The 27169-nt window shown below is 42.3% G+C and overlaps 3 protein-coding genes across 4 annotated transcripts; all 3 read left to right on the top strand.

The window, feature by feature from the left end:
* Positions 1–601: 601 nt before the first annotated feature.
* Positions 602–5896, top strand: kat8 (K(lysine) acetyltransferase 8). Its single transcript, XM_036552618.1, has 11 exons — positions 602–1180; positions 1685–1759; positions 2042–2220; positions 2635–2688; positions 3019–3183; positions 3365–3454; positions 3572–3712; positions 4319–4412; positions 4838–4988; positions 5327–5481; positions 5728–5896. The coding sequence occupies exons 1-11, from the start codon at positions 841–843 to the stop codon at positions 5790–5792; spliced, it is 1509 nt and encodes a 502-aa protein (XP_036408511.1). The 5' UTR covers positions 602–840; the 3' UTR covers positions 5793–5896.
* Positions 5897–7831: 1935 nt separating this feature from the next.
* On the top strand, positions 7832–11479 carry si:dkey-16l2.17 (serine protease 33). Its single transcript, XM_036552635.1, has 7 exons — positions 7832–7896; positions 8094–8150; positions 9167–9190; positions 9475–9637; positions 9736–10007; positions 10594–10757; positions 11231–11479. Exons 2-7 carry the CDS (start codon positions 8102–8104, stop codon positions 11477–11479), a joined length of 921 nt encoding a protein of 306 aa, XP_036408528.1. The 5' UTR covers positions 7832–7896; positions 8094–8101.
* Positions 11480–14584: 3105 nt separating this feature from the next.
* Positions 14585–26365, top strand: fus (FUS RNA binding protein). 2 transcript variants are annotated; one of them, XM_036552614.1, is made up of 15 exons: positions 14585–14736; positions 15643–15667; positions 16085–16245; positions 16731–16893; positions 17128–17330; positions 17433–17616; positions 19788–19822; positions 23249–23284; positions 23518–23627; positions 23761–23890; positions 24253–24354; positions 24786–24894; positions 25201–25295; positions 25578–25713; positions 26138–26365. In XM_036552614.1, the coding sequence occupies exons 1-15, from the start codon at positions 14724–14726 to the stop codon at positions 26175–26177; spliced, it is 1542 nt and encodes a 513-aa protein (XP_036408507.1). In that variant the 5' UTR covers positions 14585–14723; the 3' UTR covers positions 26178–26365. The 2 variants fall into 2 exon arrangements, with proteins under 2 accessions (XP_036408507.1, XP_036408508.1); XM_036552615.1 differs by lacking the exon at positions 19788–19822.
* Positions 26366–27169: the final 804 nt, after the last annotated feature.

Below are 27169 nucleotides of genomic sequence, written 5' to 3'. Positions count from 1 at the left end.
AAGTATGAAATTACAAAGGTCACCACTTAGATTAGCAAAAATGATAATACTAGTTTATTTGACTTCTTCCTAACTTACATGACCCGAATGTCACGAATCGGAAGCTGGAAAAGTTTGTCTAAGGAATGTCATATTTGGAAAATCATTTACAATTTAGAATTGTGTAAGTTTACCACTCCTGTCTGAAAAAAAGCATTGTCCATTATTTTTTGACATATTACAACAGGGAAATAGACGAAATACAGGGCCTAGAGGTAGCGGTATTTGTGCTCCCAACTGGTGCTCGGATCGCAGGCGCTTAAATTCTCAACAATTAAAACTAGCTTCACTGACCTCACGATATCCTGTGTTTATCGCCGTGTCAAAGTATCGCTAATGCGAGGTAACGCTTGTTTTGTAGACATGAATACAGACTGATCGAAGCACGACACTGAAGGAAAAAGGCAGAAGAAAGAGGATTGCTATATATCAATACATACGAAATAAGTAGGCTGCTCACTACAACCACGATAACGCCATTAATGATTAGAGAGATAGTCGGATGAAAGACCGTTTGTAGTACCTAAGGACAAATTTAATTTTCTTAAATTATTCACGCTTTTCTGATGGGAATTTTCTCTCCCATCAGAGGTCAGCATCATTGTGAAAACAAAGTACTGTTGTGAATCTTGCTGCAAAAGGAAGGACTTTTTCTAGTCTACGGTAGTGGTTCCAAATGCTTGTTCTAGCTACGTTTGAGTAGAAAACATAAGCTGATATTTCTTGCGATTTCTGGTGTTGGCGAGAGAACACAGTAGACCGGAGCAGTGATACACATACGCAGTCAGCTTCCGAACAAAGATGGCTAACGTCGGAGGACCAGTATCGTCTTCACGACATACAATCAGAGACACTGCATATAGCAGCTTCGGTCCTGACGACAGAATGGACGTTGAATTAATTTCGGGGAACACCTCAACAGACAGCACAGGCCTGGACATTGGAATTCGGGCAACCGGTTCATCAAATTGCAGTGGCGCGGAAGAGGATGAGCCTGAGGGCCTCGATAGAAATCGGGGAGCCGGGTGCTCGAGTTCGCAGTGCCCGGGAGAGGGAGCGATGCTGAGCGGCGGGAGGGAGCAGGAGGTTACGGTCGAAATAGGCGAGACGTATCTGTGTCAACGAGCGGACAAAACTTGGCGTGAGTACATTTTATCGTCATTTCTGTTAATGTGCAGTCACACCTAATAATGCCAAGCTGCCTACTGCATAAATTTCGCCAACCAGCTGAATCGCTAGCCTGTTTGTATCAGTAAATTACATCGCTTGCCCAATGAGCAATATACGGAAGTATCTCGACAACAATGATGCTATGTAAAACGCCTTTCTTTACTTAGATAGCTAGCTAGACGCAGTTTGAGAATCCCTCTGCCGGCATTTTGATGACTTGTTGACATTGTAAATATGCCCTCTTATTCCCCGGTTTTAAACAAGGAAGGTGTAGCTATAATAGAATCATGAGATTTGCAATGACCTGCCTGTTTGTTTCTCTGTTTTAGTGTACTGTACTGTCTGTTAGTAATTAGTTACTAATTCAGTAGTGACTAATTCTTTTAGCAGACTGTCTGTTTAATGTTGTATGTAACCAGTCTAACCCTATAGTATTAACAATAATATCTGTCGTAAATTATTGTTTTGACCTCAGATTCAGCAGAGGTTATCCAGTCCAGGCTGAATGAGCTGGAGGGAAGAGAGGAGTTCTACGTCCACTATGTGGGCTGTGAGTATTGCTGCACACCATATACACTCTGTACCATTGTACATGTTAATCTTTTTTTAAACACACCTCCATGAATGCACATAAAAACAATATAAAATGTTGGCATGTTTTAAATTATACCCACAACCTGAAAAGGGGTGTGTCTTCGCTCCTGACTTTATCTCATTACATCTCATTATCTCATCTCAGTCTTCTAGGCCGTATTGCAGTCATGTTGCGGTCACAGTTCAAAAATGCACCCTTAATTCCTCAGTTATTACTTCCCTTCCAATCCCTTTTCAGTTAACCGACGTCTGGATGAGTGGGTGGCCAAGGCACGTCTGGCTCTGACCAAGACAGCGAAGGATGCTGTGAGCAAGAGTGTGGAAGCGGAGGGTGCTGGGGAGCTGGGGGATCAGCCTGAAAGGAAGATCACCCGAAACCAGAAGCGTAAACATGATGAGATCAACCATGTTCAGAAGGTTTGCCTCACCGCTTTCCTTTTTGTACTTTTGTTAAGCTCAGCCCATGCTTTGTACTCGGCATTTTCACATCATATCAGGTGGCTGTTCCACACTCTCAAGACTTTGCAGTTGGTGCTCCGTCCTTTTGAGTTCATGAATTCTCACCAATAAATTCCAGCATTTTCAGACTGCATTCCAGTGTCTTTACATTTTTCTTATGTAATGTTCTTTTTTTAATTCCTGGGAAATCCTTGCAGAAACTAAATAAAACTAAGAACACAGTTCACTGAAAATTACGATCTCTGGAGACTGTATGCAGCACCATTTTGAAGTGCAATTCTTTGCTTATTGGTCAGCGGTAATTTGCCTGTTGCAGTGTTTTCTAAATTGGTGTACATAGTTGAATACAGTGTTACTGTGTTTCGTTTTTAGACATATGCGGAGATGGACCCAACAACAGCTGCTCTTGAGAAGGAGCACGAAGCGGTAAGTGAGGGCTGGTCTCTTGGATGTGCAGTGTACTCTCCAGTCCTGTGGGAGGCAGTAAAGGAGTGAAAAGATCAGTACCCACGCACTCTTGCACCTCCCACAAAAGCCTTTATTGTGTAGTGATGCAAAAGCAGGTGGAACACAATGTTTTCTCCAGTGTAGTCCTTTGTCGGGTGAGTGGTGATTCCAGAGGTGACGCTGTATATGCTATATAACCAGATGACTGGGCTACGGCAAAACATCAGTTTTGGGGTCAGCAGTAAATAAGAAAAAAAAACTGATCTCTCTGTCTTTCTCTCTCTCTCTCTCTCTCTCTCTCTCTCTCAGATCACTAAAGTAAAGTATGTAGATAAGATCCAGATTGGCAATTTTGAGATCGATGCCTGGTACTTCTCCCCCTTCCCAGAGGACTATGGAAAGCAACCCAAATTGTGGATTTGCGAGTACTGTCTGAAGTATATGAAGTATGAGAAAACCTTCAGATACCACCTGGTTAGTGCTGATATTGAAAGCCTGAACACTATTCCTGTTTTAATAAACAATGTGAATGCAAAAGGTATCTCTTTATACTGTATCACAGCCTGTCTCCCACGTTTGTGGTCAGGTGCATTGAAGATATTTTTATACTCCAGTGACTGGCCCAGTATATACTCTCTTCTCTTCCTCCCTTCAGACTCACTGTCAGTGGAAACAGCCACCAGGGAAGGAGATCTACAGGAGGAACAACATCTCAGTTTATGAGGTGGATGGTCGAGACCATAAGGTAAAAGTCTGCTAAAAGCGATCGGATTACTTTCCCTTACATTTGTATTTTATTTACTGCAGACATGTCATATCATGAACACATAACAATATCATCACCGACTTTTTCTCTCTGTAGATCTACTGTCAGAACCTGTGTCTCCTGGCAAAACTGTTCCTGGATCACAAAACCCTGTACTTTGACGTGGAGCCATTTATCTTCTACATCCTGACTGAAGTGAACAGACACGGGGCGCACATCGTGGGATATTTCTCTAAAGTAATGTCTCTTTACTTAGTGCTAGTTGACCATTACATCCCAGTATCCACCCTCGCATTTGTAGATGTCTTAGGCAGTGTAGTTAACGTTCTCTCCCTGATTGTGTGCATTATATAATTCTTTTTATTGTGGTTATGATGTGGATGGTTGAGCCACTCCACACACCGTGATATGAAGTCTTCTGTTACTATAGTAAGTTCAGCTGTATTGATAATGAAGTGATTTGTGGTAATGATATGCGTAAATTTCACTTTGTGGTGGGCAGCGGTGTGGTGTAGTGGCTCATAGCTCAAACGTTGCAGATTTGATTCTCATATGGGCCACTGCTGTTGTACCATTGGACAGGGTCTTAATCTGAATTGCATCAGGAAATATCCAGCTGTGAAAACTGGGTAATAGGTAAAAATGTTAGTAATTCACTGTGAAAAAGAATGTTTACAAAGCAATATAATGCAATTATAGTAACAGCATGAAGATCTCCCCTGCCAGGCTGTAACAAAAAAAAAAAAACAAAAACGGTAATAACGTGTTCTTAAATCTGTTTCTGGCGGATTGTTTGAATAGTAGTATTTCTAAATGCTTTGTTTGTATGTTTCTGATAAACAGGAGAAGGAGTCTCCAGATGGGAATAATGTGGCATGCATCCTTACACTCCCCCCTTATCAGCGCAGAGGATATGGGAAATTTCTAATCGCTTTCAGTGAGTTCAGCTTCTACCACACCAACTCTGCTCTGTGGAATAGTTCTTCATTTTACAACATCAATTATCATTTTTCATAAGAAGCACTGATAAATGAATTACTTGCTCATAATGATCCAAATCTTTTAAATTAATAGTACCTCTTATAAGAGGTGAAGAGCTGCAGATAAGCTATATCACTCTTTGCTCTGCCACTCTTCCCCTCTCTCTGTTTTTGTCACTTATGGTGTTTTCACATGGACAGTCACTCAACATTGCCTTAGAGCTAAAAAGCAGCAAGTAAGGTTGTTTTTTTTAACAGAAAAACCGAAACAGAATTCGATTGTGGCCATTGTTTTTGACCTGTATTGCTTATTTCCACCCTCACTCCACAATTCTTCTGCCTGTTATTCCTCTTCTGTCCTCCTCCATGTCTCTCCTGCCAGGTTATGAGCTGTCGAAGCTTGAGAGCACAGTGGGGTCACCAGAGAAGCCCCTGTCAGACCTTGGGAAGCTTAGCTACCGGAGCTACTGGTCTTGGGTGCTGTTGGAGATCTTGAGGGATTTCCGGGGGACGCTCTCCATTAAGGATCTCAGGTGGGCACACACAGGGACCCACTGTGGGTGCTGGCACTCAGCAAAGTGCACCTGATTCACTGGGAGTTTGTCCCTAAAAATCAGAAACACAAGTATAACCTGATTGTAGCCCACAAAAGTTTTCTATATTTACATTTATTCATTTGGCAGATGCTTTTCTTCAAAGCAACTTACAAGTGAGGCAGAGTACAACACAAGTAAAAAGCCATAGGAGTCAACAGTGTTAGAAGTACAGTATGACCGTGTTTCAGTATTTGGCCAGACAAGGTACAAGCTTGTTTCTATGCCTGCCGCTCAAGTGCATGCCTTGTGTTTCTGTGCACATTACCCCCCTCCAGTCAGATGACCAGCATCACCCAGAGTGACATCATCAGCACACTGCAGTCACTGAACATGGTGAAGTACTGGAAAGGGCAGCACGTTATCTGTGTGACACCCAAACTGGTGGAGGAACACCTCAAGAGTGCCCAGTACAAGAAGCCACCCATCACAGGTAATTACAGACCAGACCTATCCCTCTCACATCTTGTAATGGTATTTTAAAATATTGTTAAGACTGTAGAAGTCAATTATGTTTGTAAAAAAAAAAAAAAGGAAAGTGAAAATGCCCCAGGTGTTAGCAAATTTCAGTTCAGCCCAAGAATGGGAAGTAGATGTCATTCCTTTAAAGTATAGTTTTGTGTTTATACCCGTTTTATAGCAATTTCTACTTTACCTGTCCTCTCCCATTGTTTTTCAGTGGACACACTCTGTCTGAAATGGGCTCCACCCAAACACAAGCAGGCCAAGTTGTCCAAAAAGTGAAGGTGAAGAGGCTTGTGCAGTAGTCTGTCTGTAAAAGCATGTCAATCTCCATTTCTTTCCCTTGTTTTCTTTGTTCTGAGTTTAAGTTCACTTTAAAACATGTACTGATCCATTTTTTTAAATAAATAAGAATAGTGATGTTCGATTTTTGTGTCTCTTTGTGTGATCCATGAATGACTTTAAATGAGAAAAGGTGGTTGGTTGGTTGTAAATTGTAATGTAATCCAAAAATGGCTACTGTAATTGGGTGTTTGTATTTATGGACTGATTGCATCCTCTTATTTTAACAGTTAATGCAACATCGTACTTTATTCAGGAATTATTAGGGACCTATTCCAAGTGTACCTAATGTGTATAGGTAGACTGCCATTATTGGTTAGATTTTCATTCTATTATTGTCCCCCTCTGTCACTCAGAAAAGACAGTTTATTGTAAATTAATTTGCCAGGTAAGTAGAGGCTTATTCCATTACCCCATCCAACCATACAATCTGGTCAGAATATTAACTGGTGTTGCCATAACAGTTAAAAAGTTGAAATTCCAGTTTTCCAAATAATAATTAAAAATCACAAGGACACCACAGGGGTCTTAAGCTTGTATTTCTCTCCCCACAAGCAACAGTTTTTGTGCACCATATCAGATCCTCCGCCATTTTGTATTTTCTGTAAAACACTAGAATACCTCATGAAATACTGGGTGTATGGGTATGAAGATTTGCACATTTTCATTGCATGAACCTCTGCCTAAAATGTGAAAGAAAAGGTTGCTACAGAACAAGTAAAGGCTGTGATAAAACAAGGAAGTTCAAGTTAGGAAATTTCGTCCACATTGTGCTCCAAGCATTATTGCTTGATCTATGGTTATCGTGATTGTTTACATACTGTAATAACGTAGTAGCTGTTGGCACTATTAGGATGTAAGAATGATTGCTCTCATATTAGAAAAATCTATTATATTATTAGCATGCTTTATATCAGTATTATCCTAAGTTGATTTGTTTGTGTGTTGGCCATTAGGATAAATTTTGGTAATACCAATGTACCTTCTGAGTACCAGTTATATCCATGCTGTTAAAGTTGCGATCTTGCGATCGTCCCAAGTTGCTCGTTTTGTATTGATAGTAATATTCGTAGATTCGTTGTCCTTAAGTGGATACGATCTGTGCTGTGCTGTCCATCTTTACTCAAAAAAGTTAATCGGAGTTACACGACTTTAAGTGGGGTATTTATAAACTGGGAACTGATGGAAATAACGTTACGTCTCTTGAAGGCTGCAAACGGACACCATGGAACCACTAGTCTGCTCAATTTCTCATGCCTGTTTTGCACCGAGGCGATGCTTCAGAAAGCCGTCTGTCAAACTGCTCCTGGACTGGTAGATGCAAAATTGGCTATTCCAAAAAATCGGTAGGACTACGACGAGTTGCATCACAAAAACGCTGGGCTAATTTCCAAACATTTTACACAAATATTATGAATCACAATGCCTGCCTCCGTATAATTCATATCCAGTATGACCCTGAGCAATACAGGGGTAGCACTGGATTACAGAATCCAGTGATACTTGATACTTCTGTACACTTAACCGAGCAAGTCAGCTACTTCCCTCATTCCACGTTACAACGTATATAGGGTGTGAAAGTGTACGAATCGTAGTGTTTCCCTTTTAAACTTCACATGTAATACCATATAAAGACACCTTGTTGAAGATACCATGCTCAAATCATAAAAGCCCAGAAAGCTCATTTTTGATAATGATCTGTACCTTTTGTAGCGTGTCGGAGAGCGCAACAGTCTGGCGTGCAATTTAATTGGCTGTGCCGCCCAGGTATGATACGCAAGTAGTTATTCCCACCGGTGTTCTCTAGGTGGTTCCTTCTATTGTGTGCCTATATTCTTTTAATATTATGTCATGAATTTATTTCGCTAATTAGTTCTATAGATTTTCAGGGGTTGATAACACCTAGACCCCACACACGGAATAAGGAGGCGCGCTATATTGTTTTCTCAAATCATTTGGTACTCTTTTTCCGGCTGTTGTACATCAGTACCTTCTTCTGTTTTGACGGCCTGACAAACCCTCAAGAAACAGGTCTTAAGGACAGGTAAGGTCGATTCGGCCCTACACTTTGGCTACAGTCCAAGTAGTGGTGGAGTAACAGTGGTTGTTATTTTTCGTTTGAAATTGTTTCCCATCGTATTTCATTACTCCATGTGGTGATTATAATAGACGTAAAGACTTACTTGACGTGATATTACAAGTGGAAATTTTGTTGATTGTTGTCTTTCCTTATCTGACCAGAAAACAAGATGTTTTTGAATTTGGGCATACCGGTTATCAGTGTTTTGACTGCTATGGGTGAGCCAACATTTTTGTATGTTGATAGATATTTATTTTAATGTAATGTTTTAGGCTATTGGTGCCACGCATTCCCATCCTCAGTACACACACACACACACCCTGATTCTTAATCAATCATTCTGCCGTTTCACGAGGCCGGATCTAACTTTTGTTAACAGTCGGATATAAGGCAAACACGACTTGCGATATAAATCCATGTCTCTCCATTCTGAAACACATTTTGATAGAGATCCAACTGGAGCTGGATCTGGAGAGTTCTGTTTAAAGAATTTAGCCAACACCATGACTGTAAATTTGTATTTTCAGTTGTATTGCATGGCAAAATGCAGTGGATTGTATTTACTAAGGTGGGGGGAATGATCAAATATCAATTACAGCAATATATAACCCCAAAAAATCTCCCACAACATATTTACTGTAGGCTATTTGAAATGTACAAAGGACAATGTAGCCAGGATGTTTACAATGCTGCAGTTTGCTGGCGCATCTCTTCTGGGACCCAGGACAAATTACTTTCTGTCATGATCAGTTTTCATAGTCTTCAACAAGCAACTGTTCTAATCGAGAATATGTCTGAACATATATATTATTGTAGCATGCAGAGAGTATGTTTATTTACTCCCATCCCTATTTGAAATCCCTTTGAAAGTAATCCATGATTGGTATCTTCTGTGTTTTTAAGATTTGACTGTGGCTAAATATAAATGTAAATGTTGACTTAATATGTCCAGCAAGGCCAGATAATGTGACATAAGCCTGAATTGGTCAAACCGGCTTCATGAAACAGCTTTCAGTTTTCCATGCCATGCAGTCTGTGACAGCAGTTATAAGCCACTCGGTGTAGCCTGGTAGTTATACTCACAGCTGAAAGCTCTGCCAGAAACAATGTCATGGGCAGAATGCCACAATCAACTTTTCTTGTTTAGTTAGTCTGTGTAATTTCAAAAGTTATGGCTAGTATTAAATGAGTCATAATCTGTATTTTTTCTTGTTTTTTATATTGTTTCATATAGGTTTTTGGAATTGTGATGCACAAGGTAATTAACATCACTGCTATCCACACTGGTTATATATTTGTAATGGCAGCCTTATTTGTCAATTTATTGTTTTTTCTTACTTTTACACAAAGATTTACAACACTGTGTAAAGTGGAATGGCTTCACAATGAGCAAATGGCTTCCATTTTCCAGTTTCTCTCTAACAGACGTATTACACTGTTCTCTTAAGTGGGAGCTCTAAAAACAAAGGATCATAAAAAAACTGTTCTGTGACACGCTATGGGTGCGCATTCTGTAATGGCGTCTATTCCTGTCATTGTCAGTGTGTGGTCGAGCTCCCCTGGCCAACAGGATTGTGGGGGGGAGTGCTGCACAGGAAGGGGCATGGCCATGGCAAGTGGATATTCAGATTAATAAGAGCCATGTCTGCGGGGGGTCCATCATAGCTAAAGACTGGGTGCTGTCTGCCGCGCACTGTTTCCCAAAGTAGGTATTCGCGTTGCACTTAACAGTAGGCCTTAGTCTTTTAGCTGCAGTGTGAAAGAGCAGTATACACATAATCTAACCTCTCTGTCTCTCTCCAGTCCGTCTGCTCTGTCCTTCTATCTGCTTTACATGGGCCGGTACCAGCTCAATGGCGTTAATCAGTTTGAGGTGTCCAGGAGCGTTCGCCGGGTGGTGGTTCCATCGAAATATTCATCCCCAGACAAGGGGCAGGATATGGCATTGGTCCAGCTGGCATCCCCTGTCAACTGGACAGACCAAATCCAGCCTATCTGCCTGCCTGATATGGGCACACTCTTCCCCGGTGGCACTCTGTGTTATGTAACAGGCTGGGGTAACATAAAGGAAGGGGGTGAGTATGAGAGGAAGAGCAGAGCAGATCATTTCAACAGGGTTTTTTGAGAGGGGAATGGGGGAGAGAATAAGAACGGAGAGTGCTTTAACAGAGTATTAAAGTAGAGTGGCCTGAAGTTTAAGAGATGAGCTATTTTGTATTTCTTAACACAGATGTAAATTTTGATCCTTTCAGTCACTTAATCATGTGTTGGCTGCTCAGGGCCTTAATTATAGAGTTAAATTGAAATATTTGGTAACTTGGATGACTCCTTTATCCTGAGTGAGTTACATACCTTACACATCATTCCTTTGTATAACGGGATGTTTGCTGAAGCAATTTGATCTAAGTAACTTGCAGGAGGTACCAACACCAGGGCATCTGGAAATAACAAGCGGCCTTTGCATTACAAAACCCTCACCACATCACAACACCATACTACTGTAGGTAGAGTGAGATCCATTCATGTATAGACACCCCACTCCACCAGCATTTATGGTCAGATTAATCTCTTTTCCCTGTACAAAGATCAAACAGCACACCTAATTATATTCACCAATGTTTGATGTATTTTTTTCCTTTCTTCACTCTGCTCCTATCTCAGTGTCTCTGCCAGGACCTGGGACCCTACAAGAGGTGGAGGTGCCAATCATTGGGCAGGCTTCCTGTCAGTCAATGTTCCAGGTCCAGTCTTCCTCTGACACACTGCAGATCCTGTCTGACATGATCTGTGCAGGTTTTCAGAACGGGGGCAAGGACTCCTGCCAGGTATCAACAGACACACTCGTACACACATGTGCATCAACTGTTTACATTTCTGATGAAAAGCTGCATATATTCATCACTCACTCCTGTTTATATTGCACCTCTCCAATACACATATGTATATACCTTTCGGCGTGTATACTTTTTTGACACACCACAGTCCAAAAGCCACCTGTTATGAGGAATCTGATCAACAGCTGTTAACACTGAATTTCAATGTGTTTGGCCATGGTAGAGGTCACTACTGTATTTCATAAATGTAGCTGTATAATTGCAGTTATGTACCAATCTACAAAGCTGTAATATCGATATACAAAATTTTGAAAAGTTAACAAGTTAAAGAAAAAACAAAAAGTTCAATATAAAAGCTACTTGGGCATGGTTTTGCTTTATATAATCTGTCATGAAAGATATTTATGTTACACAGCTGATGTGTCACAGCAGGAATTCTTTTAACTTAGCAACTCCTCCTTCAGGGGGATTCGGGTGGACCCCTCATGTGTCGTATGGAGAGTGGGATCTGGGTGCAGGCAGGGGTGGTGAGTTTTGGACTGGGCTGTGCTCGGCCAAACTTGCCCGGGGTCTATTCCAAGGTGTCCGCTTTCTCAGACTTCATCCGACAGAATATTCCAGGGATCCAGCTCTACAGCCATGCCTCAACAAACTGCACAACTGGGTTGATGGTACTGGCCAATACCCTGCTGCTGATGCTGCTGATTAAATAGGTTCATTGAGCTCAAACTGTCAGAGGATGGAAATACCAGATACAATACTACAACAATTACAATATGAAGCTGCTCCTGTGCTATACAAACAGTGCCAATGAGGCATTGAAGCCGTGAAATATTTTCAAACACATAGTAGGTAAATGTTCTATTTGTGAAAAAAATACATAATACGTAATATATATAAAACACTCTGTCTCTCTCTCACACACACACATGCACACGCATACGCATACACCTTGTACAGCATACTGAAGTCTGTTTCTTCAAGAGCCTACAGCCATAGCACTCATGACTAGCTTGTCAGTGCAGCCAAGCAGAAGACTACAGTTGAGCTCCTTACAAGAAAGAGCAAGAATAGATATTTTTTCACCCATTAAATTCCACAGAATTTTTCAATCCATGTTGTAATGAAGAAGAGCAAATATGCCTTGGTGATATAATTATGGGAAAAAAAATTGAGTCTGTGCAAATGGCTGTGACCACGCAAATCTCTGTAGCATTAACATTTCATGACATACTGCCTCTTTGTCCCATTTATACAGCCTACAGTAGTTCAACTCCTGCTCTCCATTCAAACTGTGAAAATTTTGAAATAAATGCATGCATTTTTCTTTTGCCCCTTTTGTTCTGTTCATTGTTCTGCTTTTCTTTTCACTACCTTGCCTCTGATGGAGCACTGCAGAATGATCTGTTTGTCAAGTTAATTTCCTTTATATCTTTAGTCAGGGTACAAAAAAAATCTAATATCTGGAAATAACAATAATAATCAATATTGTTACTATTATTACTAGTACAATTACAATGTATAAACATACTTTTCTGTTTATTACAGCTGTCAAACACTGCATTGTCCTCTGTCATTAGTTTGATGATAATAAAAGGTTGTTCAACGGAGCATCTCTTCTTCCAAAATGAGTCTTGTGTCAGAGAAGGTGAATGTGTTTGAGAGGATCATGAGCAATCCAAACTGCAGTTTCTGTTGAAGTGATTCCAAGTCAGCCAGGGTAATTTGGAAGACGTCATGCCAATCAGAATGCAGGGAGGACAGTAGAAGGGTGGAGTCACTATGAATGCCAGGAAACAGTGTCCTATGTTTTTTGCCACATATGCTGTCTGAATTAACATTAGCACTAGTTGGAAAAGGACACTGGCATGTCACATTGCTAAGCAGAAACCCTCATTCATGGCAACTTATGTAGCTTACATGTTTACCTACTGTGTTATCCATGTATACAGCTGAGTATCTTCACAGGGCATTCAGTTTAAGTATCTTGTTATAAAGGGTATAATGGCAGTGCCTAACATTTATACTAAATCGACAATATCTCGGTTACAATTTCAGTTCCTGCAACTACATGTAATACTGCCACCTATGGCTGACCTTTACTATAACTGACGTCTATTTGACTTCCACAACTTTGTTGTTCACTCCTCAAACTAGATGCAACACTGCCATCTAGAGTTGACTACTCAAACTACATGCAACACTGCCACGTATGGTTGACTCCTCAAATTCTGTGCAACACTGCCAACCATAATTGACTCATACTGGATTCAGCCTGTGCAGATCCATGTCCACTGTGCTCTGTAGAGGTAGCCACTGATCTTATAGGGTTAAATGGCTTACAACTACATAGACTGAACACACTGTAATTCCAGCAAATAAGAGGTGTCCCACCTTTCTGTAGGGTCATGCATCTTCTAAAATTCTTCCATTTTTGATGATTGCTGTTGTGGTCATGGTGATGAGACAGGCGGTTTGTTTTCATGCACACTGGCTTTGGCTGTGTGATTTGTATTTTTCTGTGTAACTCTGTCACAGAGCTGGAAGAGGAAGTAGTAAATGTGGTCTGAGGTGAACAGCTCGCGGGAGTGGATGATCTGATGGCGGTGGAGAAGTACATTCCTATGGAGAAAAGAGAGAACAAAGGGGGGACATAAACATGGGTTACTGGATGACATCTTGTACCGAAAAGCAATGACACAAAGAAGAGACCAAGAGTTCCTGCAGTATTTTGGCAGAAACAGGACAGAACCATTCATTAGCTCATACTTACACTGATTGGAATGCAGAGTGAGGGAAGGCAGGTTGTGGGATGGCTTTGACAGCAACAATGCTGTTGTGCTTGAGGTGTCTGAGAATCTAAAGCTCCCCCAGAATGTACCTGGCATTGAATACCACATGAGAAGCATTGGAAATCCGTTTTCATTGCCATACACACCCTGGTGTTCTGCCCCAAATCTGTTCCCAATCTGGCTTTCTCAGCCCTGCCATCTATCCATCCCAAATATAATGGGTTAATTATCCCCTCCCTCCCCACCTCAAGTGAGTGTTCCTGTGCAGGTGGGTGCTACACATTAGTTGCTGCTGAGGCGAGTCTCCCCAATCCACATTTATTAAACAGAACCTTTTCTTTATCACTGGAAGTGTCTGGTGCAGGCTGTACAGTCATGACCCATTGCAGTGAGGATGTTAAGACATTCTACTTTTGTAGATCTGTACAACTGACAAAAAATCCCATCCATGTTTTGCTATCATTATTGAGCCTGAACTCTCAGATTAGGACAATTAAATGTTGCAGCACAGACCCAATCACCCGATTATTTTTATGGCAAATAATCGCGAATGAGATAAACTCTAACAAAAAGATTGCAACCAAATTCGGATTTATCTGAAAACCTGAACATTTTTAAATTATTATTTCTTCGTTTAAGCACCGTTTCAGAACATTCACCTGGTAGGCGTTGCATGGGCCTGTAGTGTTCACTATCAGCCAGTCCAAGTGAGATGAATATTGGTAGATCTGCACGGCGCAAGCTTTGGGCTCGGCTTGCCACGAACACTTTGTGACAGCAGCCAACAGAACTTGTCCCAGTTTTTGTAGTCTGACCTGGATTGAACCATTTAAAATATTCACGTGGTGGGCTTTACTATTGTTTTGAAATACAGGCACCATTTTAGCCTTGGCAAAGCAAAATGGTTTTCTAATTAATGTTGTGACACTGTCAGATTGTACATTTATTGTATCGGTCTTGCTCAGATACCCCCCATTTCGTTTGTGAGGAGTGGTGTAATCCTACAGTAGGTTTTAAATTATCAAACAAGGCGAAATGGGGCGTAGCTTTAACGTTAGCTAGTGACCGGTGGCGTGCTGCGGTGGTTCTACTCCGTCCCTGTGCAGTGGAGTTTGTGGTTTCCTACACATTTTAATTGAAAGACCACTTTGTTTCACACGTGGAGATGGCGTCTAATGGTAAGACGATAAAACGTATTTGGTACATCTGTGGTTTGGGGCAATTGCAGTTGACAGACCGCCAACGTTAGCTAGCTGGCTGTACTGTCATTCTTAAACCACAGCTATGAAGCTACGGTTGTAGTGGAGGTAGCTAACGAGCTCTCTCAGTTTTATAGGGACTTAGACAAACTGACTGGTCTAACGTTAGTTGCTAGATTGCCTACGTTAGCCGTACCTTGATATCCAACGTTACTCGTTTTTTAATGCATGCTACCTAGCTAACTAGCTATCTTAATGTTGTTAGTAAAACGCATTGACTACCAGTACCTTTCATAAACTGTTCAGTTTATTGCCGTCTGTTGGTTGCGTATTATAACTAGTAACGTTTTAAATACGAGTCGCGTAATGCGTATCTACTACAGAAACCGGCTAGACAGGATAGGGCATGTTTACAGTTCATACAATCAGGGTAGCTAACTCATTTTGCAAATGGCTAGCTTTAAAGCTGCTTAAACAAAGGAGATGAACATTCTCCGCCATTTTGTTCACAAACCGGCTAGTGTATCAGACATGGCTAGCCGTATCGTTAATTATTCCACCAGCACATTTGATTGGGTTTGCTTTGGTCTTGGCTCGATGCAAAATATGCCTGGAGTCCTTCGGGTATAGCTAGCCAGATCTAGCCAGATTTGGCAAAATGTACTGAAATGTGAATTCAAGCGGATGTCATGGTTACCAAGGACAACGACTCCAAACGTTAGGTAGCAAGCAAGCTTGTCACGGAATGGCGCACTGATTGTGATCAAGCGCTTGGTTTCTTAAGATGTGACTGTGGCCGTGGTCGTATTATTCAGACAGATGTCGCTCAACGATGATGCAAAAGTGGAAACTGTCTAATCATATGTAATCCCTCCATTCCTACAGATTATTCCCAAAATACAGCCCAGGGGTGAGTTGAAGTTAACATTGTTTGTTCTTTAACATCATCCCTTTCTTATGTCTCGCAAACTGACTGTGTTAGCAGTAATTCCACAAAGTGCAGCGTATAAGGTCGCAAATGTAAGATGTCCCTTGTTATAGATTTATATCTTGAGTCCATCTTAACGAGCGAGATCCTGTGCTGGACGCTGAACTCAGTCATCTTATTTCCTCATTATTTAGCAATATCCTTATTACTTTCTGCTTAGGCTACTTCTGTGTAACTGCAAGTAATATACAGTATGTGCATGTGTATGGTACTGTACTATTCCGATTTGAATGACCTGAAAAGTGGTTGGGAATGATTGGTCATACAATAGGTCTGTCGTGCATGCTTTGTCATTGTCACTAGGTCTGTCATGCATGCCTTGTAATGCTTTGTTGTCAGTTATGGGGCATACGGGGGCCAAGCCAGTCAGGGCTACAGCCAGCCTGCATCCCAGAGCTACAATCAGCAGGGGTATGGTGGATATAGCCAGAGCACAGAAAGCAACACTGCGTCCTACAACCAAGGAGGTTACGGATCCAGCTATGGACAGTCCCAGTCAGGTAACTGAAATCCAGTGTGAAATCCAAATGCAGTGGTGCATACACACTGATATGCACTTTTAAGTACATTTGTGTAAGTTGCTGATTCCAGTACAGCCTCTAATTCCATAATTAAAGTCTCAGTTGGCTGCTGCATTCAATCATATGTGGGAGGCCATGTTTCCACTGGGCCACCATAGCGGTTGGTTAGCAACTTTGAAAACAATCTGTAGTCAGGTTGACCCAGGGCAACAGTTGGCCAGACCCAGATTTTCTGGTAGAAAGGCAAATTCATCCTTTTAAAAATACCCTAGACAGAAAGTCATTTAATGCCTATCAGAACAGAAGACAGAACTAGGGCTGGTCAACAGCACTGAACCAGATCATTTTAAAGGTCTCTCCTTGCTTAAATTTATGCATCGCTGCGTTTTCTCTGACCTACTATTCAATATGCTGTAGGTTGATGTACGTAATGTATGTAAGAGCCCTTCTCTTCCTCCCACCAGGTGGATATGGATCCCAGCCTCCCTCCCAGGGTTACAATCAGTCCAGCCAATCATACAGCTCTGGGGGTTATAACAGTAGCCAGCCACCTCAGAGCAGCTACAACCAGCAGTCATCCTACCCAGGGTATGGGCAGCAGCCTTCAACTGCTACTTCCACTACCAGGTGAGGATTGGTGTTTCCACCACTGAATAAGGTCTGCACTGGGCCCCTTCTGCTGTTGCTAATGCACAGTGTGTGCATTATAATGTCAAATATTAAGCAAATAAGGGTGACAAGGAATAGTTTGATTGCATTTTTTACAATATATTATATTCATGTTTGACAGTGACTAAAGCAGATTTACCAAAAACTACATGGACATTGTTGGGAGACCTCAACCTAGGTTGCCTTTCTCAGTTATGGCAGCAGTTCCCAGACATCCAGTTATGGGCAACCCCAGAGTGGAGGAAGCTATGGGGGACAGACAGGGGGTTATGGAGGCAGCAGTGGTCAGCAGCAACAGTCCCAGCATGGAGGTGGACACTATAACCAAGCACCCAGCTACAACTCTCCCCCTCCCCAAAACTATGGCCAGCAGAGTCAATATGGACAAGGTGGTGGTGAGTGTACTTGCCTGTGTCAGTGCATTATGATTGTTCAGTCTTGTGATGCAGACATACCTGGCTGCAGAGTCTGCATTTTGATCATTCTTCCTTTCCCAGGGTATGGACAAGATGCCCCTCCAATGGGTAGTGGAGGCGGCGGATATGGTGGCCAGGATGGCGGTTATGGCGGTCAGGATGGTCGTGGTGGTCGTGGCCGTGGAGGCGGGGGATTTGGCGGCAGAGGTGCAGGTGGCTTTGACAGGGGAGGCCGTGGGGGTCCTCGAGGCCGAGGAGGCATGGGGTAAGTTCATCTTTAGTTTCAGCCTAATTATGATTTTCTTTGTATCAAGACATTAACTCAGCTAGATGCAAACTGAAGTTAAAGAGTAGCAAGGCCCTGAGCCACTTAAGGTAGACTCCTGTGGATCCCAAGGGGTAGCGATTAACACAAACAGAACTGCCTTCATGTCATGACCGTTGAAGTTTATGTAAGACGCAGATACACATGTACAGATATCGAAGAAGTTGATAAGTGTTCGCATACTGACACAATGATGGACAAATGGGTGCTGTGTGCATGACTGCTGGCCAGACAGGGTTCTTCTGCCAATGAACATGACCGTCCCCCCTCCTCTGTACGCGCTTGAAATCCGAAGAAAAACACATGGGGTGTTGTGTGCCTTATCGCAAACTTTAAACTGAATGTCTGTGGTCCAAACACTAACACTTTGTAATATTCCTGCATGTGCTCAGTGGAACTCCCAAATATAGGAAGTCATTATGGTAAAGGAAGATAAAAGCCTCTCCTATAAATGGAGTGATATGAGAATTGTTACAATCTCGACAATTCTGTGTCTTTGATTTGTGAAAGGGTACTGCACTTTGCTGAAGGATATACGGCTATATAAGTGTGTACCCCCAAATGAAATTTATCATATGTGGTAGGTTATTATTCGACAAAGCCATGGTTGGTAAGAAATTAAATCATTGAAGGTCTGGAAGGTCTTGCTCAAGGTCTCGTGTATTCTTCAGTAATGGGGAAAATTGACCATTGTCAGTTTTGAAACCCAGAGGTTGACATCTGTGGAACCAGTTTGTATCTTGTACTTGAAAAGCTCATGTATGAAAAGCTCATCAATGAATCATTGAAAGGGGGTACAGAATTACTAACCTGCAAACCAAGCAATAGTGGTTCCCCAAATTGGGCTCTGAGACACTTTTGCTCTTCATACCCTGGTCATTGTGTACTTTTCTGTATATTTGATCCAGTCAACAATGCTGATACAAACCCTTCAACATTAGCAGGGCAAAAGACTTTTGTCAGTTCATGTAAATGTATTTACCCAAGAAGTGAGTTTGATGTATGTTTTTTGTTTCACTGCGGTTTACACATCAAATGTGTAAGCAAAGAAAGTAAATGGGATGTATGTTTGGGAAAACCTGAACTGGATCAGACTGTAGCATGGAATAATAAGAATCTCCACACACCTGTAATACTTGACTCCTCTATACATCTGTAATACTTGACTCCCTTATGTCTTATCTCTTTCCTCAGAATTGTAATGATTTAATTGCCTTAATGAAATTTCTGCATCTCCTCCTAGGCTTTTTTTCCTCAGGATTTTTTTATTTTTTATTTTTTGTAAAAGCTTTGAGATTGGTGGTCAGGATGTTAGGGGGAAATGGTAGCAGGAAGGAGGGGAAAGTTAAAATAAACTGTGTTCTGAAAGACTGGCAATTCAGGGGGAAATTCCACAGAAAAAATGTTCTCGAAACGTTTGATGAAAATGTGGTCATATTTACATCTGTACATTGCAACCCCAGTAATCCACGTAAATATATATCCCAGCATTGGTATCTCAGTGTAATGAAGTCTGTGGGGTTGTAGTAGGTTTTGAGGTGTACCTACACACGATGTAGGCGCAGGTTTCAAGTACTCTTATGGTCTTTGAAACAAGATCAGTTTTAAAAGTGGGCACAAAAATCACACCATGTTCAAAATGTTGTTTGGAGTGCATTTGTTTTGGGTGTATAAAATATACCTTTTTATCTGATGGCTCGTTAGTTATTTTCCCCTTGTACGTTAAGCGTTTTCCTTAAATGGACATGGGCTAAAATTTGCAAGTATAGTTATAATAAGGGGCCTAGATTTTTAAACTCAGTCCTATTTACCCAAAAAAGTCTCCTGCAAATCACACCTGTTAAATATGAAGGTATACAGGCAGGAGGATAAAAAGGGTTTCTCACTGAAATGATAAAAGGGCTGGTTCTAAGCTGGAGGGAGGTAGTATGGTGGTAAATGGGGGGAAAAAAAAACAAGTGAGCTTTGGAAAAAAGCTAAAGAAGGAAGTAGTGAAAGAGGAGAGAGGCGAGGATGGGGGAAAAGACGTCGCGACTGAATATGTGAGGGGCCAGAGAAATGGCCCGCCCCACCCCAGTCTTCAACGCCTCTCGCTTTTGTCTCTCCATCAGAATGGGCGATCGAGGAGGATTCAATAAGTTTGGTGGTAAGTGACAAAACGCTTTAAAACAGAATTTAGGGGAAAGAGAAGACAACGGGTTGAAACAAAGGGAGGGGGTCGATGCTGACAATATTTGTAAAATTGACTATTGAAACAAGGTGGATATAGAAACTGGCACAAATGACAGGTGACGTTGCAGTTTTCTATAATGGCTGGTTTGTGTAGTGCATCACCAGCCTTTTTACTGCACCTCCACCAGAGCTCTGAAAAAGATGACAGGGAGGGGTTGTTAGAGTAGGATGTGGGAATGCATAGCATCTTGAGGTGGCAGGAAAGATGGGTGTTCGGCAAAGCAATTGGCAAGAAAAGAGAATTCTTCTCGCAATGGTCAATATTCTTCGAGGGAAAGATGAAATCTGAATGCACTAGTTTTGTGGCACTTCTAGGTCTCGAAAAAAGAGATGAATATTCTTGGGACTTGTGTCCTATGCAGTGCAGTGCCTAATGCACCTCAATATGTTATGTGGCATGTGATGTGGTCTTGCATGTGTTCAGTATTTTAAGGTAAGGGCAGTCCATCTGGGAAGTTATCTGTGTGCGTGCATCTTTTTGTATGTCACATAGTCAAAATGTGGGTGGCCCAATGGAGAGTAGACTGTCTCTGGGTGAGAGGTGTGTGTGTGTGTGTGGATGGGTGGGTGACAGGTATGTGTGTGTGTTTTTGTGAATACCCCCCCCCCTCACAGTTGATTGGAAGGCATGTACATGTAGCATCTTCATTTGGGTGTGGTAAAGTATGTCTGCCATTGAGTTCTTGGTTTATAGTAACACCTGGTGATCTGGAGAAATGTAAAGATATAAGTCCTAATCTGTGCATGTTGCTGTAATGAGAGGGGAAACTTACTTCAGGTGCATATGAGTAAGCAGTAGAGGACGCTTCAGTAGATTTCAGGCTGTGGATTAACAGCTCTGGTTATTGGATGTATATATGGATTGAACTGGGAGATGGCACCTTAATACACTTAAGCAAATTTTCTGCCGTTTTATTTTTAATGAGGTGCATTACAGGTTGTAAGAATCTTATATAGAAGTGTAACATCACAGTATGTAATCATGCCTCATTAGTTTTGATAAACATGTCAGACTGGATTGCGGGGCTATATAGAGTCATTACGGGTTTGCAGGAAAAGCAGTTGCTGGCAATTACCAGGTCTGTGTAACAACCTTTGACATGACATGACAACTGTGTTAAGCAATGCAGTGGTGAAGGTCTTGATCTAACTGGTTCTGTTTACATGCTTGCAGTTTTACTGCAACTCAGACATCACTAAATGTTCAACGAGCAGATATGAGAGGGAGGGAGGCTTTGAGCAGTTCCTGTTTTGGTCCTCAAATCTGCATTCTGCTGGAGAAGAATGGTTGCTCTTGAACTCGAAACACTGGTTCATCTGGATGTTCTTAAGGTCGTGGTAATGTACTCTGTCAATTACTGAGCAACAGGAAGCAGGGGATGGTGGAGGTGGGGTAGGTACAGTGCTGATCACACCCTGTGACAGGAGGTGACCCACTTCTTTTCTCTCATCAGCCCTAGATTGGCTGTCTTCGTTGCCACACTGGCTTCAGGTTCTCTCTCATCCAAATGGCAAAAGTTGAGAAGCTCTGTCGAGTCTGTTGCCATAACTGTAATGGCACCCAGTAAGGTCGTCTCTCCTTCCAGTCCAAGACCGAGGTGAAGGTGCAACTTCATATCCATCAAGGGTGCCCCCCTTTGGCCGTTTTCTCAATCCGGTTTTGGGGCATGGTAGTTCTCCAGATGAAATCTTTCAAGGCGCTGCAGTACACTTCTGTTTTGTGTGTTGTTTCGGTGCACTCTCTCCGAGCCATACAAGTCATGGACCGAAAGAGGTCACACAGGATGGGACCTGGGGAAAATGGCCCTAATCTTTCTATTTGGTGTCCTTGCAAAAGTACGCAAATCAATGGTTCTGTAGTTGTGTGGTCACTGCAAACTAAATCCGGTGTCTTGTACTTGAATTCAAGTTTCCGGGGTATATGACATGCATTATACGGTGGGTATGCTCTGCACAAACATAAACATTGGGTATTCATGGTTTAGAGTCACTGGTATGACAATGAAAGAAGGTACAAAGCATCCTGCAGTTGGTTGACAAGATCGGTGCAGTTCTGGACCTACAGTTCAGCAAGCCTCATGATTCCCTACAAAAGGTGTCAGTAGTGGAATGCTGGTGAGCTTGAATCTGAGGCAAACGTCAGCATTTCTGCATGGGTAACATGGTTTGTCTTTGTGTAAACATGTTTTGAATCTTGTCAAGTCTTGTTACACTCAGGCAGGTTGGTAAAACAAAAAACTACGAAACTACATGGAAGATGTGATTTCATATCTGGAGAAATGCACTCCGTGAGGTTTGCTGTTGGTTTGAATGGAAACTGACTTTCTCTTGTACATTTTCTCTTACCTCCTTTCTTGTGCTAAACGTCTGTCTGTGTGTTTGAAGTGTATGAGTTAGTACTTCCTCATGGAGAGTATTAACATATGTTTACCTCCCAATGGACAGATAATTAAGGTCCATGTCTTTTCGACAAGTAGTTATGTGTTAAGGCATGGTTGAGAATGCTCTTAATTTTGTGAAGGTTGGACCAGCCATATAAATGGCCCTTTGCTAGTGGGGAAATTCAGGTGAGAGGACTTTGGTTTCTGGAGAAATTCACCTTTTGACATCCTGGGATATCATTTGTGTCTTTTGGACACCAAATGTCGATCTCACGGGAGGAAATTGTTGTCACAATGAAACTTCAATGCATCTCTTATGTGTGGGCGTAACGGTAAAACTGCAAATAAAAAGGTGGAGTGGGACAGGTCCCAGCATTCAGCAGTGCTGTATCTGGAGTGTGTGCTTAGCAACATGGATATGCCAGCCATTGTCAATGCACATTGGTAACGTTGAGCTCAATGTTCAGGGATATGGGGGTCACTGCATAACTTCACTCTGCCTATGCAGATCATGCAATCATTTCTCAATGTATACGTTGGGGCTAATGGCGTGTGTGAAAGGTTGTGGTTTTACATTGCGTTTGAACATGGTCTGGAAACACTTTTTTCTCCATGAATATGTTCTCGCATTGAGGTGACTCGGTTAACATTTTGATTTGTTATATAAGCTGCCATTAGCAGCTGACAAATGTTTCCATTTCATGTTTTCATTGTGTCAAAAACTGAGCTTGGTTCGTGTAGTTGGTGGATGACGTACACATTTAATGGAAATTGGTGTTTTGAATGGCAATCGGTGGTACCTGTTAGTAATGGGTCTGAGAGGCTGGAGAAGGATGTTTAAGATTGTCAAGTGGTGTGAATGTGACAAAGGCAGTTCTAGAGAGATGGTGTCTGTGTATGGTTTTTAGTGTGCTTCCTCCGCATTTATTTTCTTCCCTTTTTCTCCCCCCTTCCTGAAGGACCCAGAGATCAAGGACTTGGGGGACCCAGTTCCAGTAAGTAAGCCTAGTCTAGCTGTTGTATGTATTGTATCACCCCCCCCCAGCTTCCATTTTTGTTTAAGTGGATTAGAAATATTATGTCTTAGATATTTCGGGGGTTGGGGGGGGGGCACAAAAGTTATGCTCTTTGCCTTCAAGTCATTCCATGTACATGCTGTATAATCAAGCCTCACTTGTGCATGTTAAGTAGCTGGTGATTATTAACCCACCTCTCTCTCCCCTCACAGTGCAGGAGCAGGATAACTCTGACAACAACACCATCTTTGTGCAGGGACTTGGAGACAGCTATACTGTGGAGTCTGTAGCTGACTTCTTTAAACAGATTGGCATCATCAAGGTACTGCTCTTGTACTCTGCTTTGTTGTTCTGATAACTTCGACGTACGGACGTTGGGAGTAACGCAGTGTCATTTTGAGATACCAGTGGCTGCCCAGCTGCTGACCAAATTGGCTCTTGTGTCTCTTCCTCAGATCAATAAGAAGACGGGCCTGCCCATGATAAATCTTTACACGGACAGAGAGACTGGAAAACTCAAAGGAGAGGCCACAGTTTCTTTTGATGATCCTCCTTCTGCTAAAGCTGCCATTGACTGGTTTGATGGTGGGTGGAATGCTTGTATCTGGTTTAGGCTAGACTAGTGTAGGCAAAGGCAAAATGAGTCATTTGGCATCACAAGGTCTGTTTTTAGCATCTCCGCTGTTAAATGGAAGCCACTTCTGAGGGTATCCCAGATGTCAGTCATGCTACCTAGAGGGAGACTCCTACGTGTTGGTTGTCCAGTTTGCATGAACTCAAAACAGTATACCGAGTTATTGAATTTCATCCTTTCTCCTCTCCTATGCTGGTTGCCTAAAGGCAGTATGCAGACAGATGCTATTCCCCTGGCAGAGTCAGTGTGTCCTTGAGTGATTGGATGTATGTTGTGTTTGGTCAACTCACCCCCATCCTGCTCCCTCTTACAGGCAAGGATTTCAATGGCAACCCCATCAAGGTGTCATTCGCCACACGCAGGGCAGACTTTGGTCGTGGGGGTGGTGGCATGAGGGGAGGGCGTGGTCGTGGAGGTAAGGCTGTTTAGTCTGCCTCCCTTTCAGCACTGTAGTACCTCAGCTCATATGGCATCTCTGAGGGACAGATATGTGTTTTATACGCTTCCCTCCTCTGGTTTCCTAAATACATCTGCCTTGCCTTTCCTGTCTTAATCCTAGAAGACCTTGGTTTCTTCCCGTATTTCCATTTAGATTCGGGGTGCATAACTGGCAGAGTAAGCACACTCTCTCTTTAGCCTAGGCAAACATCAGTCTCATTCTCAGTTTCACCAGCAGATGTAAATGCATCAACCATGACAAATTGCTACTTGATCTATCACTGCATTTGTATTGTGTGATAAGCGTGTTCCTTCTCCAGCCAGCAACACAACCACTGCACATAAACTCTTGTGCATACTGTCTAGTACGAAGTTGTGTTCTCAGCGTGTAATTTCTGTTCTCTTTAGGGCCAATGGGCCGCGGTGGTTTTGGGGGCGGCAGAGGCGGCGGGTACCCCGGTAACAATGGAGGAGGTGGGAGCCAGCAGAGGGCTGGGGACTGGAAGTGCTCAAACCCGTGAGTGTTCACAGTGCATCAGGACTGCACTGCTGGTTCAATTCCATGTGAAATTGTCACCACAAGGCACAGACTATGCACTGTCACCTCCCACTTGTAGTAAAAAATGCGATATGTTTTCCACAAGATTTTTAAGAGCTGTTTGGGTAACTCTGAAGACACATCCTTTCCAGTAAAATGCATCTGTTTTCTAAAATTTGTATTGATACTCATAGCATTTCTGCAGAAAGGTCAGATTGAACCATTGGTTAAATGTTGCATCCTTAAGACAGTGGTAATCAGTGCTGACTGACTTCTCTTTTGCAGAGTATGTGGAAATCTGAACTTCTCATGGCGGAATGAATGTAACCAGTGCAAAGCCCCCAAACCCGAGGGGGCAGGCGGAATGGCACCCATGGGGGGTAGGAACCAGTCCTGTTACCAAAGATACAGTGTCCATGATGACCAACATTTTAGACTTTAGACTTAACTTTGAAGGAAGTAGTGCAGTCTCGATGAATATCAGCGAATGTCTCAGGTGATACTTTGGCAGTAGCTTAACTTTTCTGTTAGTGCTGCTGGGGAAACATCAACGTTAACGTTAATGATTTAAGATATCTTTTCATTTTGTGGTTTCTCTTTGTGAGGTTTTTCTTTGCTGTGGTATCGTACACTAGCACCTAAATGTCTCTCTTCTCACTCAGGAGGTTATGGAGGAGACAGGGGAAGGGGTGGCTTTGACCGGGGTGGATTCCGAGGCCGGGGCGGAGACAGGGGAGGCTTCCGGGGAGGCCGTGGGGGCGACCGGGGTGGATATGGCCCTGGCAAAATGGACGGAAGGTGAGGGGCCTTTTGTGTCTTTCTCTTTTTGGATTAACATTAATCAATCATCAATCAAAGGAGTACAGCACTCACTGTACTCTTTATACCCATATTCTCTTGGGCGCTGTAATGCACACCTGTTACCAAGCCAAGCATGCTGTGGTGTTAGCTAAGGTTACTGTACGTGCATTCAACAGCTGTTGGGTGTTTCCTGTACATATTGTAGGCAGCTGTATCTATATTTTTATTTTTTATAGAGTCCATGGTGTCATGATTGTTCATTCTATTTTGCATTTGCTAATGGTGTATTTCCCTGCTCTACCTCATTATAGACATTACTACAGATATATTTACAATTGTTTTTGCAAAAACAAAGGTATTATTTTTGGTCTGGTTTGAAGTAAGTGCTGTTCTCATGTTAAAGGCCTGTTATTTGTTTCAGGGGGGAGCACAGACAAGATCGCCGGGACCGGCCCTACTGAGTTACACTGCTTTTAACCGGGACCAGTATTTATCTTTCCATCCCTTGTGCCCCACCTTTATACGCGTTGTTCTTAAGTTGTCACTAGGCTCTTTTGTTGTCAGTGTGGAGAAATGCGGTTCTTTTCTGTTTCCCCTCCCCCTGTATCGCAGCATAACTTTTGTTAACTCGCTATATTTTGAAGCACTCCTGCAAACCTTGTTTTTTGGTGTTTGTTTTGAAAGTACTGAAATGTGTGTTTTAAAATGAAATGAAAAATTAAAACAAGAAAAATTGTGTATTTGAATGACTCTCGTTTGTATTACGGCCCAGAGTCCCACTGATTCCCGTGGGACTGCCTGATCTGCCAAGCAAGGAGGTAAACCTATAAAAAAGCTATACAAAATCAGCCAAACAGCATCAACATTGGAGCTGAGCAAAGCCTTGAATGCAGTTACAACATCTGCATAATTTTCATAGAAAGCTCTGTGGTATCCAGGAATCTTCACAGCTTTGCACAGGCTTCAGAAACAGGGAAATTGTCTATGGTCTCCACTGTGGCTCCGGTCTAACCTGCTCCGCCTGATGACCTTTCCAAAGTAAGTGACTGTAGCTCCATAAAACTCGTATTTTCCAGATTGAACTGTTGTCAAAAGCTACTCTGACCACCAAAGAGGACAAGAAGCTGCTGCGCCTGCTGGGACCAAGAGGCTCCCTACACTACCATTTCATCTAAATACACCTCGAACAACCTGGAAGTCCAGACAGTACCTGGTTAATTAGCCTTTGAAACATGGCAGGGGCATTTCTCATTCCAAATGATATATTAGTATTGGTATAAACCACCAGGGGGTCACAAACGCAGAGATATCTTTGGCCTTTTCAGAGAGGGGTATATGCATATACCCTCTAACAGGTTGAGCTGGCTAGCAAACTTGGATGGGCCCACATGATCTAGGTAGCCATTCATTCTGCATAAGGTGTAGGAATCAGGCTTTGCAGCTACATTAACTT

Source organism: Megalops cyprinoides, chromosome 19 (assembly GCF_013368585.1).
Source record: "Megalops cyprinoides isolate fMegCyp1 chromosome 19, fMegCyp1.pri, whole genome shotgun sequence".
NCBI classification, from domain to species: Eukaryota; Metazoa; Chordata; class Actinopteri; order Elopiformes; family Megalopidae; genus Megalops; species Megalops cyprinoides.
This window is presented reverse-complemented; position numbering and strand designations above follow the sequence as displayed.

Bases quoted from the DNA above. Each gene is read 5' to 3' on its own strand.
- kat8 (XM_036552618.1), top strand. From the start codon at position 841: ATGGCTAACGTCGGAGGACCAGTATCGTCTTCACGACATACAATCAGA. The intron at 1,181-1,684 runs GTGAGTACATTT...TTTTGACCTCAG, and splicing joins ACGAGCGGACAAAACTTGGC to ATTCAGCAGAGGTTATCCAG. The intron at 1,760-2,041 runs GTGAGTATTGCT...ATCCCTTTTCAG, and splicing joins CTACGTCCACTATGTGGGCT to TTAACCGACGTCTGGATGAG.
- si:dkey-16l2.17 (XM_036552635.1), top strand. From the start codon at position 8,102: ATGTTTTTGAATTTGGGCATACCGGTTATCAGTGTTTTGACTGCTATG. The intron at 10,008-10,593 runs GTGAGTATGAGA...CTCCTATCTCAG, and splicing joins GGGTAACATAAAGGAAGGGG to TGTCTCTGCCAGGACCTGGG. The intron at 10,758-11,230 runs GTATCAACAGAC...CTCCTCCTTCAG, and splicing joins GGGGCAAGGACTCCTGCCAG to GGGGATTCGGGTGGACCCCT.
- fus (XM_036552614.1), top strand. The intron at 15,668-16,084 runs GTGAGTTGAAGT...CTTTGTTGTCAG, and splicing joins TCCCAAAATACAGCCCAGGG to TTATGGGGCATACGGGGGCC. The intron at 25,296-25,577 runs GTAGGAACCAGT...CTTCTCACTCAG, and splicing joins CGGAATGGCACCCATGGGGG to GAGGTTATGGAGGAGACAGG.